The 16290-nt window shown below is 34.2% G+C and overlaps 1 protein-coding gene and 1 long non-coding RNA gene across 4 annotated transcripts in view; one reads left to right on the top strand and one right to left on the bottom strand.

The window, feature by feature from the left end:
* Positions 1–16290, top strand: part of VMP1 (vacuole membrane protein 1) — a 119450-nt gene that overhangs the window by 11760 nt on the left and 91400 nt on the right. For 2 of the 3 annotated variants that reach the window (XM_081270450.1, XM_081270451.1), the window contains 4 exons: positions 9643–9744; positions 11520–11655; positions 12627–12717; positions 14760–14870. In XM_081270450.1, the coding sequence (XP_081126576.1) occupies positions 9669–9744; positions 11520–11655; positions 12627–12717; positions 14760–14870 (414 nt within the window). In that variant the 5' untranslated portion in view covers positions 9643–9668. Of the gene's footprint in view, positions 1–9642; positions 9745–11519; positions 11656–12626; positions 12718–14759; positions 14871–16290 lie in introns of those variants that run through there. The other variant, XM_081270452.1, reaches the window with a different exon arrangement.
* Positions 1–16290, bottom strand: part of LOC308635743 — a 573614-nt gene that overhangs the window by 532655 nt on the left and 24669 nt on the right. The gene's annotated exons all lie outside the window — the stretch shown is intronic.

Raw genomic sequence — 16290 nt, 5'->3', positions numbered from 1 at the left:
TCATACATTCCCATTCAAATCATCATGAATGCTCAGAAAATTCATTTTTTAACTGGTAAAATCATGTGATAGATACTGTTTTCTGGCTCAGAGTCATATGATCTGATAGCCACTCTGATATTGTGCTTTGTGTTTGTGCAATGTGAGGCTGCCTAAAGCCTCATTGGTCAAGATATATTACTTAGATAATTTATTTATTTTTTAAAAGTAAATTACAATCTTAATATTAATTGTTTTCAGGAAGTCTGGAGCTCTTTTGGAGTAGCAGACTACTAAATAAAGGTTACTGAAAAGTGTCATACTTAAGTTGGCTGTCCTTGTATGTCTTGTATGAAAAACAGTGTTATCATTAAGAAATCTGGCTTAATATTTTTATGAGAAAGTAGAATCCATTTGAATAGATTATTTTCTTAAAAGGAGGGATATTCAGTTTATTTTTGAATGATGTTGCCAAAAAAAAATGAGAATCAATGGTTTCACTGCTCTTACTTCCTTTTCCTTTTCACCTGTTTAACTCTTCCAACAACTGTTAAATTACTCAGGTAGTTGCTATTATTGTGTCATATATAAATGTTTGTGTTTTGCTTTGGGGAACTAAGTAATTTAGCTTCACATTGTTTTTGCATTACAAATATGGCTAATGTTTAAAATGAATGGAGTATTATAGCCTTAGCACTGAATGTACAGCCTACAAAGAACCTTTGTGAGATGATTTTAGCAGTGCTTTCTAAGCATTTCTGCCAGAAACAAATAAAAATACCACATTTTAATATTAATCTTTTATTTTAAATGCTTCAGCTCCTTTTAAAATCTGCTAGGTACAGCCATTTGAAAAAGTATTTCTTGTGACTAGATCTGTGTTCTCAATGAAAATTATTTGATATTTGTGTTATACTTCTGCGCTATTTGTTTTCTCATCTACAAATAATTACAAATAATGTACAGTTTATTTTAACAGCCTATTCTTACAAACCATACATGTACTCTAACAGCAAAGTAGGCTCCATTGAAAATTGAGAATAAATGTTAGGGGCTAGGGTTGTGGCTCAGTGGTAGAGCGCTTACCTAGCATATGAGAGGCACTTGGTTCGATCCTCAGCACCACATAAACATAAATAAAGAAAATAAAAAATTGTCCATCTACAACTAAAAAAAAAGTTTTAAAAATTATATGTTAGATTCCTGTTTGAGTATATTTCATTCTTTTAAACAGACCAGCAATACTTTGGATTTTCTCCCAGATCTAGGAATCTGACCTTTCATGAAAAACTCCCAAAATCAAAGCTATTATGTCATTGAATTGTGAAAAGCAGCTCTTCTTAAAAATGATGCTTTTAACTTACCCTAACTACGTAGAGTAGAACCCTTTTACCCCATAGTAATAATTAACAGTTTGTCCTTTTGATACATTTCAAAATGTTTAGATGAATGAAAAATAATTCATTTTTATTATCCAATATAACAAACTAAGATTTTTCTGATTTTTGTGGCTGCATAGGTTGTGGGAACCAGTTATGAAGACTCTTGTATATTATAGAAGTTCAGAGAGCAAGCGTCTAGGGCTGGGGATATAGCTCAGTTGGTAAAGTGCTTGCCTCACATAAATAAGGCCCTGGGTTCAATCCCCAGCACCACCAAAAAAAAAAAAAAAAAAAAAGAAAGAAAGAAAGAAAAGAAAAGAAAAAAAAGAAAGCAAGTGCATATCAGTGAACACTCAGAGTAGTATTTGTATGATTATTTTGGGGCATTTGTGACATTCATAAACTGGGCATGAAAAAAGGAACACTAAATGCCTGCCAGGCACTATGTGAGGCACTTAGATATTATTTCTCTTGAAGTTGAGAAGCCAAATTACTGACAGTCTCAAAGTAAAACAAAAATACTTAAGGATGACATGAAAATTGTCAAGGAAATAATATACAGATATGCTGAAATGTAAAAACTTGAATTACTTACCCAAGGAGACATGACTACTAAGTGGTGGTGGTAGGATTTTTTTTTTTTTTTTTTTTTTTTTTGATACTGGGGATTGAACTGAGAGGTACTTAATGACTGCGCCATATTCCTGGCCCTTGTTATTTTTTTACTTTGAAACAGGATCTCACTAAGTTGATTAGGGCCTTGCTGAGTTGCTGAGGCTGGCTTTGAACTTGTGACCCTCCTACCTCAACCTCCTCAGCCACTGAGATTACAGGCATGCACCACTGTGCCTAGTGAATTTTTTTAGCTATTAAAAAATTAAACTACTTTGAGCTGTGAAGGCAAATTGAATTAGAATAAGGTGGATGCATTTGGTCCTGAGTGTGGAATACAAGTGAGATACATAGTTAAAATGTGACTTGCCCTTATATGGCCTCAAATCAATTAGGATGTATTAACAGCTTTGAGGTATCAAGTTGTCCCGTTTCCCTATAAAATGGGTCATTTTGTAATGTTGAAGATGATAATGAGATTAATAGTGTGTCAATGTTAGATTAAGTAACCACTTTTGCAATTTGAAAATAGGCAGCAAAGTATATAGTATTTCCTGAATAAAAATGGGCTGGCCATGCCATTAAATCCTCTCAGGACATGTGGAACTTGGTATGTCAATTTCAGAGTCTAATCCTTAGTTTTATAGTTTAGAAATTTGAATTAGTAAACCTATAATTTAGGTTTATTGAACAAGCTGTAGGATATAGAAGTTTTCTAATCAGATTCATAAACCACATACCAGCTTACTAATATTGCGAAGAGAAGCATTCTGTAGATTGATCTTGTCCATTTCAAAATTCTCAGAAAAATTATTATTATTATTATTATTTGTACTGGAAATTGAACCAAGTGGTCTTCTACCACTGAGCCATATCCCCAGTCTTTTTTATTTTTTATTTTGAGACAGGGTCTCACTAAGTTGCTTAGGTCCTCACTAAGTTCCTGAGGCTGGCTTTGAACTTGTGATCCTCCTGCCTCAGCCTCCTTAGTAGCTGGGATTACAGGCGTGCCCCACCACACCCAGCCTAAAAATAATCTTAAATTTAGTTTTGGGGGAGAATATGGTGCCCATTGTCAGCAATAGTTTTCACTATAATTAAGACGACTTGGTATCTGGACCCTGCCTCTAGATTTATCACTAATTTATCTTGTGACATTATCAAAGACACTTTACCTCTGGGAGTTTATCTATGAATAATAAAGATAAGATAGATTTGAGTATTCCTTAAGATCCCTCCTATGATTCTGATTATTTTTACAGAATAATCAAAAGCACTGTCCTTAAAAAAGCCCTGTCATGTGGAACGTCATCTTGCTTTTGAAAGAAGAGAATTTTATTTCTCCCCATTTCTCTCTAGCAAATTTACTTTCTATTTTTGTTTATGCCTATTCTGGACATTTCATATAAGTGGGAATCATAACTTGCTATTTTGTAACTGAATTTGTTCATGTAGTGTACTGTTTTCAGAATTCATCATTGCTGTAGCATATGTTAGTACTCAATTTCTCTTTATGGCTAAATAATATTTCACTTTTTGAATATACCAAATTTTCTCTGTGTATTCATCAGTTGAATGGGGGAATTCAATTCCCAATATAGAGTATTTAAGACTGAGAGAATAATGACATAATTACAACAGAGCGTAAACAGCACAGTAAGAAATCTGGACCAAGCTTTGAGGAACTCCAGGAAGTAGAGCAGGAAGAGCTATCAAAACCAGATAAACAGGAGAATATTTCAAGGAAAGCATTTCAATAAAATTAAGAGGCTCAGTAAGATGTGTCTTTTGTATTTGGCATTATGGAAGTCATTAGTTGTTTTGTTGAATCAGAAGTCACATTGAGGCTGGGGTTGAGGTTCAGTGGTAGAGTGGTCGCCTAGCAGGCGATCTAGGTCCTGGGTTCAATCTTTAGGACCACATAAAAATAAATAAATAAATAGAGATATAATTTTTTTTAAAAAAAGTCATATTGCAGTGGATTGGGTAGAGATTTGGTGATGAGGAAGTGGAGACTGTGTATAGGCAACTCTTGAGAACTGTACCATGAAGGACTGAGAAATGGGAAGTATTAGATAATGCTTATCTTCTGGTGAGAATAAAAGAGGAAAGATCAATGATACAGAGAGAACTATTTATAAAGAGAATTGAGGAGCTAAGTCCCTGAAAACATGAGAGGGGATGATATACAAGATGTATATTGCCACAATGGCCTTTGAGACATAGAGGACACTGCCATAGCTGTAAAGAGAAAGAGTGCTAACATGGGTGAAGATATAAATATTTGAGTAGGTTTAGTAGTAAAAGTATTAGAGAATTCTCCTTCTGCTTTTGTGTTTAAAAAAAAAAAAAGCCGTTGGCAACTGAGAGTAAGAAAGGAGAAAATGAGGTAAAATGTTTGCAGATAGAGAACAAGGAGTGCAGTAGTTGTGAGAAAACTATCAATTCAAAATTGAAATGTGACATCTCAAATAGTAAGTGGCACTTAAAGGGCACTATAGAATGAATAAGTGAAATTTAAATTGACTGTATAGTTGTATGATTTTTTTTCCTCCAGCTATGTTTGGCTACTCAGGCAGATCTACTTGTGAATATAGGTGGTGCCAGCATGGTGGTGCATACCTGTAATCCCAGCTACTAGGGAGGCTGAGGCAGGAGGATCTTAAGTTTGGGGCCAGCTTTGGCAACTTAGTGAGACTCTGTCTCAAAATAAATAAAAATAAAAATGGCTAGGGCTATAGTACAGTGACAGAGCACCCCTGGATTCATTTTCCAGTACCAAAGAAGGTGGAGAATACAGGTGGTTCCAGGAGCACTGCAATTTTGCAGAGTTTTCCTATATGTGTGATCCAGGAAGAGGAGGGAATGGAATTACGTTTTCAAAGGAATTAAAAACAAGAAATAAAATAAAATCCTTTTGGAAATGGTTAAAATGCAAGAGAAGGCGGGATGTGCTTTTATTAGCTTAACTGTTTAGAACCCTAGTGGTTCTTTTATTTTTGTTTGTTTGGCTCATAGTTGGTTCTAACCATCCTCAGTGGTCAAAAATGAAAAAAAAAATATTTTAACCTCCGTACACTTAATTGTTCACTACCCCAGCAGTTTTTTTCTTTTGCTTGTTTGACTTCATGTTCTAGTTCTTTCTTTTGGGAATTGCAAAAGTTTTTTTAAAATTGAGTTTATTTCATTGTGAAGAAGTAGACTAATTAAAGGAAAATAACTTAGTTCCGTAGATTATTTCTTACAAAATTCCAGACTATTATTTTATGTTTTCTGAGAGAATTTTAGAAAAGGAAATATCAGTTAGCTGTTCTTTTTTAGAATCTTGTGCAAGAACATATTATTTCCTCAAATAAAAATGCCTGTTAAAATATCTTGAGAACAAAACCTTCAAATGTGCAATACCATTGTTACAAATGTGACCTCAAATGGACCCAAGTTGTTTTGGATAAAACTTTTATCTCTTGATGACACTATGGGAAAGAGTAAATAGGAAGAAATGAGGTCAGTATCAGAGTATTTTGTGGGATGGTAAGGTTTTAGGATATTTTTTCATACCTCAAACCCTTTTGTGCCATTTTTATCTTTTCGCCCCAAATTAATTACATTTTACTTATTGTGATGTAGGTGAATGTTGTCTGCTTATCTCCAAAAGATATTATCTACAGGGGTTGGTTGTCTTTCTGACCAGACTCTGAGTCTTTTGAGGACAGGTTCTTCATCTTGCTCATTTATAAGCTCACTTCAGTGCCCATTAGAGACTCTAGAAGTTTGAACAGCAATGGCATCATGGGTATAGTAGCAGTGAGGCATGAGCTGTGAAGTTGTTTTTCTGGTTTTGGTAGTTTCCAAGGTTATTGTTTTATATATTTTTTACCCTTTTGATGTATTGGCATTTATAGTTACACATGTGTATACACACAAACATACTATAGTACATTAGTACACGCTATTTTATCCAAATTGTTCAAACTTTTAAAATCCTGTAATCATTTACTTCAGGTTAATTGAGACCTATGCTTTATTTCTTGGTGTATAATCACTTTGCAGCATTTTGGCTAAGATCAAGTATATTTTTTATATTTATTTGTATATAGAGAAATAAAGGCAGCAAAATAAAGGTATTCATAAATTGATTGCATCTAAAAGAGGAGACCCTCTGTTGCAGTGATGAGTGTATGTTCTTTGTTCATTTTTTAGTCTTTCACTTATTTTCCCGCATGAGGCGTAAATTTTTATAAGTATTTAGAATTAAATGTTTAGTCAAGGAATAACATAGTAGCAGCTAACAAACCCATTTCTATATCATATTTAGTCAGCTAAATCTAGCATGATACCTAGCTCTTTAGTTATTATTGCTGAATTTAAGGTGTTGGGATGGAGCTCTGTGGTATGGCACTTGCCTAGCATATAGGAGGCCCTGGGTTTGACCCCCTAATACTGGGAGGAGAAATTGCTAAATTAGTAGATGAGCAAACAAAGCTACTTAAGTATCTTATTAAGTGATTTCTTGAGTTTCTTTCTTAATAATAACACCTTCAAACTCATAAATCTGCCCTTGAATTCAGAACTGTCGCTCAATCAGCTTGTATAATAGGAATTTTTGAGCTAGTTGTTCATGAGAATCCTTTTAAGCTTGGAGCTACTATTAAACATAGAGATAATGAGCAGCTGGAGTTGGATGGAGCTCATTGTAGAGCACTTGCCACGCAAGTGTGAGGCACTGGGTTTGATCCTTAGCACCACATAAAAATAAACAGAATAAAGGCATTCTGTCCATCTACAACTACAAAATTTTTTTTAATATAGAGATAATACAAGTTTCATACAAAAGTATACCATTCTTTTCCTATGAATATATCTGAAGATTTCAGTAGTTCCTGTTTATGACTTTTTTTTTCTTATATAGTATCATTGAAACAATTCACACACCATACAATCACTTATTTAAACTGTACATTTTAGGGCATGAGTATGACTCAATGGTCATGAAAATGTCCTAGCATGCATGAGGCCCTGGATTCAGTCCCCCAAATGACAAAGAATTTAATTAATTGATTAAACTGTACAATTTAGTGGTTGATAACATTTACCACATTCAATTTTAGGACATTTTTACTACCCCAGAAACTCACAACTCATTAGCAGCCACTTCACATCTCTCTCCATGTAATCTTTTTTTGTGTTCATGCCTATTCTGCACATTTCATGTAAATGGAAATCATAGTGTTATGTTTTGTTACTGACTTTGTTCACTTAGTATTCCCAAAGTTCATTATTGCTGTATCGTATATTAGTACTTGATTTCTTTTTTTTTTATTGGTTGTTCACAACATTACAAAGCTCTTGACATATCATATTTCATACATTAGATTGAAGTGGGTTATGAACCCCCAATTTTACGCCAAATGCAGATTGCAGAATCACGTCGGTTACACATCCACAATTTTACATAATGCCCTATTAGTAATTGTTGTATTCTGCTACCTTTCCTATCCCCAGTACTTGATTTCTTTTGACAGCTGGATAATGTTTTATTGTTTATTGGTGTGCCACATTTTAAAAAAAGTTTTTAGTTGTAGATGGGCATGATACCTTTATTTTTTATTTTTACGTGGTTCTGGGGATCGAACCCAGTGCCTCACGCATGCTAGGCAAGCGCCGTACCACCGAGCCACAACCCCGGCCCCAAGTGTACCACATTTTTTTTTTTTTTAAAGAGAATTTTTTAAATATTTATTTTTTAGTTTTCGGTGGACACAACATCTTTGTTTGTATGTGGTACTGAGGATCGAACCCAGCATCCCGCGCATGCCAGGCGAGCGCGCTACTGCTTGAGCCACATCCCCAGCCCCTGTACCACATTTTTATGTCCATTAATCAACTGATAATTATTTGGTATTATCCACCTTTTGACTATTCAGAACAATGCTGCTGTGAACATTCATGAACAGTTCGTAGATATAAGTGTTTATTTTACCTGCAAATGGAATCGCTGAGTCATATAGTAATTATTTTTTTACCTTTTGAGGAACTGCTAGAGTGTTTTCCAAAGCAACTTATCGTTTTACATTTCCTCCCGTAGTGTGTGAGGTTCAGAAAGGTTCAGATTTCTCCACATCATCACCAACACTTCTTGTTATCTCCCTTTCTTTCTTTTTTTTTTTTTTAATATGTTTTAGTTGTTGATGGACCTTTATTTTACTTATTTATATGTGGTGCTGAGAATTGAAGCCAGTGTCTCACACATGCTAGGAAGCACTCTTCCACTGAGCTGCAACCCCAGCCCTCCCTTTCTTAATTCTAATAGCAATTCTAATAGATATCAGGATGTATCTCATTGTGTTTTAATTTGCATTTCCTTGTAGATAAAAGTCTTAGATATTTTTTATTACACTTATTAACCATTGGCTTATTTTGCGGGGGGAATATATATTCATATCCTCTATTTTCAGATTGGATTGTATGTTATTGAATTATATGAGTTCATTTTATATTTTCTGTTATTTGTTTGGTTTTTGTGGTATGGGGGATTGAACCAGGGTCTTGGGTTTGCAAGGCTAGAACTCTTCCACTGTCCTCAGCCTTTTCATTATATATTTTGGATAGAAGTTTATAAAATATATGCTTTGTAAGTATTGTCTCTCATTCTGTGCATTGTCCTTACATTTTTGTGATGATGTCCTTTGAAGCACAAAAGTTTTAATTTTGATAACTATTACTTGCCTTTAATAAAAATCTAAACAAGTTTTAAGATTGTACTAAGGACTTAGCATCATAACCTTTATTGAAGTGAGGTGCTCTTTGAATGGAAAGATTTGTTTTATTACACCTGAAGAATGAATGATATAGTCACAGGCAATTTGGTGTTTTGCATAGAATAATTTACATGTTGTATTACAATGATTTAAAGTAAAAACACACCTATGATATGAAGTAAAATAGAACTAGAGTACATTTTACAATCATAAACATAAGTTTTTAATCTTCTATGTCCATATCAAGTCCAAGATAATTCAGTAAAATTGTTTCCTATATACAACTATCTGTAGTCTTGGATCTGTGTGTTAAAATTTGTGATTTGGTGATATAATACATTTTATTGAAGTAATGATAAAGTACTGTGAAAGATTAAATGCAAGAAAGTAAAAATTATGAAAAGGTAAATTTCAAATAGTATATGACAGTAAGAATTAGAAGGATGTAGATATATAATTTATCAATATTTGAAGGTACTAATACTTGATATCCTTTTCAAGTACTAATACTTGGAAAAATCACCTCCAATTTTTTAAAAATATTTTTAAATTATACATGGACACAGTATCTTTACTTATTTTTATGTGGTGCTGAGGATTTAACCCAGTGCCTCACGTGTATGAGGCAAGCACTCTGCTATTGAGCCACAACCCCAGCCTTCACCTCCAAATTTTAATCTTGGAAATCACTGGAATAAGTATTTGGAAAAGACTGAAAACTACAACCTTTTATTATAGCTTATTTTAGGATTTCTATATAAATTGTTTAAAATTTTATAAACCTTGGTTGAAAAGGGTGAATAGCAAATGGGTTATTACTGTCTTGTTATTCCTGTATTCAGTTTTATTCTGTCTTGGGTGCAAAGCAAAAGAATATAACATATTACTGGATTTTATTTTATTTTTATTAGCTCCTCAAGAGTTACTGATCTATGAAATGGCAGAGAATGGAAAAAATTGTGACCAGAGACGTGTAGCAATGAACAAGGAACAACATAATGGGAATTTCACAGGTATAGTACAGATGATGATAATAATGCCAAACCTGTTAATTGAATACTTAGTGTCTAACTCTTCTCAGAACTTTATATGTATTAACTCAATCCTTAAAATGAACCTGAGAAGTAATTGTTATTCCCTATTTTCCAGAAGAGAAAACTGAGGCACAGAATTGTTAACTAACTTGCCCAAGGTTGTATAAATGACAGATGGCAGAGCCTGATTTGTAACCAAGTATTTTGCCTTCAAATTTTGAATTTAAAGTACTTTGGATTATAATATAATGCTAAGTTTATACAATGTCTTCATAGAAGTATGCACAAGAGCAGAAACTTGTATTCTGACAGTAAATAATTGCAGAAATGTTGTTTAGATTGGAACAGATGCTGGCCAGGTGTGAAATTCCATACCTGTAATCCCAGAAATTTAGGAAGCTGAGGCTGGAGGACCATAAGTTTGAGGCCAGCCCAGGCAATTTAGCGAGACCCTGTCTCAAAATAAAAAAATTTTAAAAGGCTAGAGATGTATCTCAGTGGTAGAGTTGCCCCTGGGGTGGGGTGGGGGGGTGGGTATTAACACAGAAGCACCTAGCCCAAATGTGACACTTCCTAGAATGTTTAGTTCTAGTCCAAATTCAATGCCTGAAATTTTCAGTATGATTTATTTAGGACACCCTCTACTAAAGGTTCCTATATCTGTCAAGGGCTGGGGATGTAGCTTAGTAGTAGCGTGTTTAGCTGCCATGCACAAGGCCATGGATTAAATCCCCAGTATTAAAGAGGAAAAAAAACTTTTACTACTTAATCACAGATACTGTCAGGTAGTGGAGTTTGCAAAGGGCAGGCACTTTTCTCACTTCAGTTTTTTTTCTAGATAACTGATTAAAAAGTGGCAGCTATGAGTCTAGAGTTGTAGTTCACTGGTAGAACACATGCTTGGTGTGCATTGGGTTCAAACCCCACCACCAAAAAGAAGAAAAAAGGCAACTATTATACTTCATCTCCTTTCTGAGCCCCTAGATATTGTTGATATATAGTTGCCATTTCTCGAGATTCTAGGACTTGTCAATGGTTACCTGGGACATGGGAAAAATGTTTTAATCCAATATATTTCCAAGCACTCATACTTTGTACCATTCCTCTTCTAGATGGCTTAAAAGAATTTATAACCAATGTGATCCTGCAATCTGTACACATGGGAAAAATAAGAATTCATACCCCATTTGAATCAAATGTATGATATATGATATGTCAAGATCATTGTAATGTTTTGAACAACCAAGAAAAAAAAGAATTTCCTGCAAAATTGCCATTAATTGAAAAAGAAGCGATAGGCAGATAGATATACAGACAAATGAAATGCCATTGAGCTTTAAATCATGGGAATCTACCATGGTCCTTAGCTTTCCTTAACAGCTTTCAGACAAACTCTTAGTGGGCTACCTATATTAATATTAATTGTGTTCCAGAGGTTGTCTGCTCTAGAGAAGAGTTGGTTTCACGTTAACTGTTTAAATTTGTATGATCCACATGTAAATTACATTGTTTCGACTGTTGAGATGGGGGAGGTTTGGTTTTTGTTGTTGGTGGTGCAAGGAATGAACCCAGGCCCTTATATAAATTCACATGTGCTAAGCCTCCACTGAGCTACATCCTCAGCTCTACTTTTGAGATTTTATGTGCAGTCTTTCAGATGTAGGATGGAGAGCTGGATGAATTTTTTTAAGTGATTCAAATAAGTAAGTATAAATGTTAGAATTTCTGTTTTAATTTCTGCTGTTGTTTTGCAGACCCCTCTTCAATAAATGAAAAGAAGAGGAGGGATCGGGAAGAAAGACAGAATATTGTCCTGTGGAGACAGCCACTCGTTACCTTGCAGTATTTTTTTCTGGAAATCCTTATAATCTTGAAGGAATGGACCTCAAAGTAAAGAGTCTTCTGTTACTTTTTATATAAATGTTATTTTCTAATTTTAGAAATCCTCAACCATCTCCTACTCCCTGCCATCTGCTCCATCAAAATATATTAAGTTAAATTTAGAATATTATCATAAGAACATATTTAGTTCTCCCTTCTATAGTTTGAAGAAAAATAGGGAATTTAGTTTGAAGAAAAATTAGGTGATGAAATCCATTTGCTCAATGGATTACTATAGTTGCCCACTGTCTCATGTTGAGTCTTACAAGGAATAACACTGAAAATATGTTGGTTTACCTTCAAGAGAAAACAGGCCTGTGTGTATTATACTGATTCTGAATCAAGACAAGGTACAGCTTTATGGCACTTTTACTGATAATTTGAGCCAATGAATAAGGTCTCTGCCATGAATATATGTTCTATCTTTAAGTTTAGTACCTGTAAACACTGCTTTGAGTATCATAGAGAGCAAGTTCAACCTTTACACATCTTATCATTTTCTTGCTTGCCCTTCCAAGTTAGCTATACTATTATTATCTTACATTTTTATGGTGCTTAGAGTTGATAAAACACTATAACATTTTTCATCTCATTTAATCCTAACATCAACTCCATGAAGAAATTAAAATAAGTATATAATTTTGATTTTAAAATAAAAATAATATTGTATTGGTTAAATGTCTTGCTAAAAGTGCAACGCTAATCATCTCTAAACCAGGTCCTCATAGCTCTATTATCCTCATAGCTCTATTATGCTTCTCTAAATTAGAAGTTGGGGGTATAAACAAGATCAGGCTTTAGGTAAAGGAAAGGATATGGTGGGGTTTATGATAAGAAATTGAGTTCCATACCCACGTGTCTTCCCTTGACTCATTTCTGCACCCTACTTCAACAAATTGTTTTAGGAATGATGCATCTGAAAGTAAGATGACTGAGGTATTTTTTTGTTTTGTTTTGTTTTGTTTTAATTTGTTTTTAAGATTATGGCATCGTCAAAGCATTGTGGTGTCTTTTTTACTGCTGCTTGCTGTGCTTATAGCTACATATTACATTGAAGGAGCACATCAACAGGTAGGAGATTTAGCAATTATTTTTAGTTTACACATTGTCTAATTTCAGAAAATTTCAAAATGGAATTAATGTGGGTTTCATAGATTTTGTACCCTCAAAATTTAGGCTCAGTTATGTATTTTTAATTTTATCTGATAATATATCTTTGGGGGGGATTGGTATCAGGGATTGAATTCAGGGGCCACTGAGCCACATCCCCAGCCCTGTTTTGTATTTTATTCAGAGACAGGGTCTTACTGAGTTGCTTAGCACCTCGCTTTTGCTGAGGCTGGCCTGAAACTCGTAATCCTCCTGCTTCAGCCCCATGAGCTGTTGGGATTATAGGTATGCATCATTGCACTGGGCCATAACTGATATCTTAATGTCTTAAGACCATAAACTAAAAATATTCTTATATTCTTTCATGGCTGTCAGTATTCTATTTGGTACCTCTGATTCCATATTACCTTCAAAGATTTAAATGTATCTTTCCTGACTCTGTTCAGTAAAAGCAACATGAAGCCTTTTATCTCTGCCATAGTTTTTATATCTTCTATAAAACTTTTTATATTTTCTATGAAAGTTTTTTATATGGATTGGGTTTGTGGCTCAGCGGTAGAGCACTCACCTAGTATGTTTAAGGCCCTGGGTTCTATCCTCTGCACCACATAAAAATAAATAAAACAAAGGTATTGTGTCCAACTACAACTAAAAAATAAATATTAAAAAAAAATTTTTGTATAAAACTTTTACAGTCTGTCCAAACAGGCCTTTTCCTAAGTTGAAAGTTAGATTTTATACCTGTAATCCCAGCAGCTCAGGAGGCTGAGGCAGGAGGATTGCAAGTTCAAAGCCAGCCTCAGCAATTTAGCAAGGCCCCAGGCAATTTAGACTCCGTCTCAAAAAAAAAAGGAAATGAAAGGGCTAAGGATGTGGCTCAGTGATTAAGTGCCATTGGGTTCAATCCCTGGTAACAAAAAAAGAAAGTTAGATTTTATTTGTTTGGAAAGACAGGTTCCTCAGCCTCTGGTCTGCAGGTACATTACTGATGGGAAAACAGGACATTTTTTTATTAAAATAATAAAACATTCTTCAAATAGGAAATGGTCTAAAATGGAATCATTTCATACTTTAAAGCTGTTTACTTCTCAGGGAGTTCTTATAGTTTTAAATGTATTTCTTTAAATAATATTTAATCTTTGCAGTAAACTAGCTTGCTTTCCAAAAATGGGTAGATTTCTCTAGAAAAAGTTTGGAATTCTTTCAACAAATATGTCTCCCATTGCACTTTATTTTGTTCTTGTTTGGAAAGCATCTTGGGCGGGTATGATAGCACACACCTGTAATCCCAGTGAGTAGGGAGGCTGAAGCAAAAGGATCCCAAATTCAAGGTCAGCCTGAACAGCTTAGTGAGACCCTGTCTTAAATATAAAATGAAAAAGAACTAGAAATGTAGTTCAGTGATGAGAGTGATTGACTAGTGTATGCAATGTCCTGGATTCCATCCCCCGTACCTCAAAAAGAAGGGGAAAATTTATATTACCCACATTTTTACTTGGATAATCAAGAATGTATTCTATTCACAAATATTATATAATTGCCTCCCTTTACCATTGTGTATTATGCTTTTTTAAAGTTTTGTAAGTTTTCAATAGCTTTAAAATTCTTATTTTATTAGTAATTTGCTTTTTCCTTTGTCTTCTCAAAAGAAAAAGAAACAAGAGCTTTATTCCATCCAGATAGATAAAATTTTTATTATCTTAGCTATTGCATACTAAAGAAATTAGGCCTCTGAAGAGTTTTTGTCTTAATATTTTCTTCCTAATTGAAACTTTATTTAGTTGGTTTGCCTTATTGTGGTGGTAGTGTATACATACCATATTTCTGTATCAAGAATTCAGATTTTTCCTCTATCGTGTACAACCAGAGAAATGAAAAGTTGTGCTCCATTTGTGTACAATGAATGAAAATGAATTCTGCTGTCATGGATGACTAATTAGAACAAATTAAAAATAAATTTTAAAAAATAATTCAGATTTTTCTCCATTCTTTTTGTTTTTCAGTATGTGCAACGTATAGAGAAGCAATTTCTTTTGTATGCCTACTGGATAGGCTTGGGAATTTTGTCTTCTGTTGGACTCGGAACAGGGCTGCATACCTTTCTGCTTTATCTGGTAAGAACTTTTTTTAATGAGCAAAAAATGAAAGAGATTTTGTCTCTCTCTCTTTTTTTAATTATATTTATTTTTGAGTTTTAGGTGGACACAATATCTTTATTTTATTTTTCTGTGGTGCTGAGGATAGAAACTAGTGCCTCATGTGTGCCAGGTGAGCGCGCTACCACTTGAGCCACATCCCCAGCCCGAGATTTATTGGTACTTTTATTTCAGAAGTTAAAAGTTCTAAGATCTGTATTACCTTTTTTTTTTTTTAAGCATTTTTATCCTCAAATCATTACTTAAAGATTGATTTGAATTTTGTTTTGAGTTTTCTTTTTGAGTCAAGAACTTAAAAAGTGGAAAAAACACTTAAGCCAATAAAGTTTATTTAAATTAGTTCAGACAATTTTATTCCTTCTGGATTTTGGAATAATGATTCTCATGTCATACCATTAATTGTTGTTCTATTACTTGGAGTTAATTTCCATGTACAGAATTCTGTGTAAGGCCAGGCATGGTGGTTCACGCCTGTAATCCCAGCAGCTAGGGCTAGGAATATGATTCAGTAGCCAAGTGCCCCTGAGTTCAATCCCAGGTTACCCCCCCAAAAAAAAATTCTGTGTAAGGATTAAGATGGATTTGGACAGTTTACTTTCTATATTAATCAGCAACAGAGAGATTATGTCTTTTCTCATATCTTCAAACACCTATGTAGACATTATTTTAGTATTCTTTTTTGGTGGGGAGTTACCTGGGGATTGAACCCAGGGCCTTGTGCATCAAAGCAAGCACTTTACCAGCTGACCTATGTCCCCAGTCCTTATTTTAGTATTCTTACTGAATATAATTGATAAAGTATTACATATGTAGAACTAAATGCTTTTTAAACCCTTGAACCAAAACACAAAAGTGCCCAGTCTGAAAAAAAAATTCTTTTTCTAATTGAAATTAAACAAAGTAAAGGTAAGTTTTTCTTATCATTCACAAATATGCCAAAAATAATATTAGAACTAGGATTAGTGAGAAAGGGGTGAGACACCTAGGGCACAAATTTATTCATTTATCCACTTATCTATCTATGCATCTATTCATTCATTCATTCATTCAGGTGGTGCTGGGGATAGAACCCAGGACTTTGGGTGTGACAGGCAAGTGCTCTATCCCTGCACTATATATCCCCAACCCCTAGGGCACAATTAGGCAGGGTCATGCAAGTACAGGGTTGATGTGTAAGTGCCTCATTAAATTTCATGCCCTAGATGCCTTACTTGTTTCACTCTGTTCCTATCCCTGAATAATAAATTTAAAACAATTCCATATTTATAAATAGTTTGATCTTCATTGGGGAAAAACGAGTGAAAGGGTATCATGGTGAGACTGATGGCTGAATAAAGTTCATCACTGCAAACACGTGCAATCTCTATAACTACAATGA

Source organism: Spermophilus citellus, assembly GCF_964194105.1.
Source record: "Spermophilus citellus genome assembly, chromosome: 17".
Taxonomy (NCBI): Eukaryota; Metazoa; Chordata; class Mammalia; order Rodentia; family Sciuridae; genus Spermophilus; species Spermophilus citellus.
Note: the sequence above shows the minus strand (reverse complement) of the source record. Positions and strands in the feature narration are given on the sequence as shown.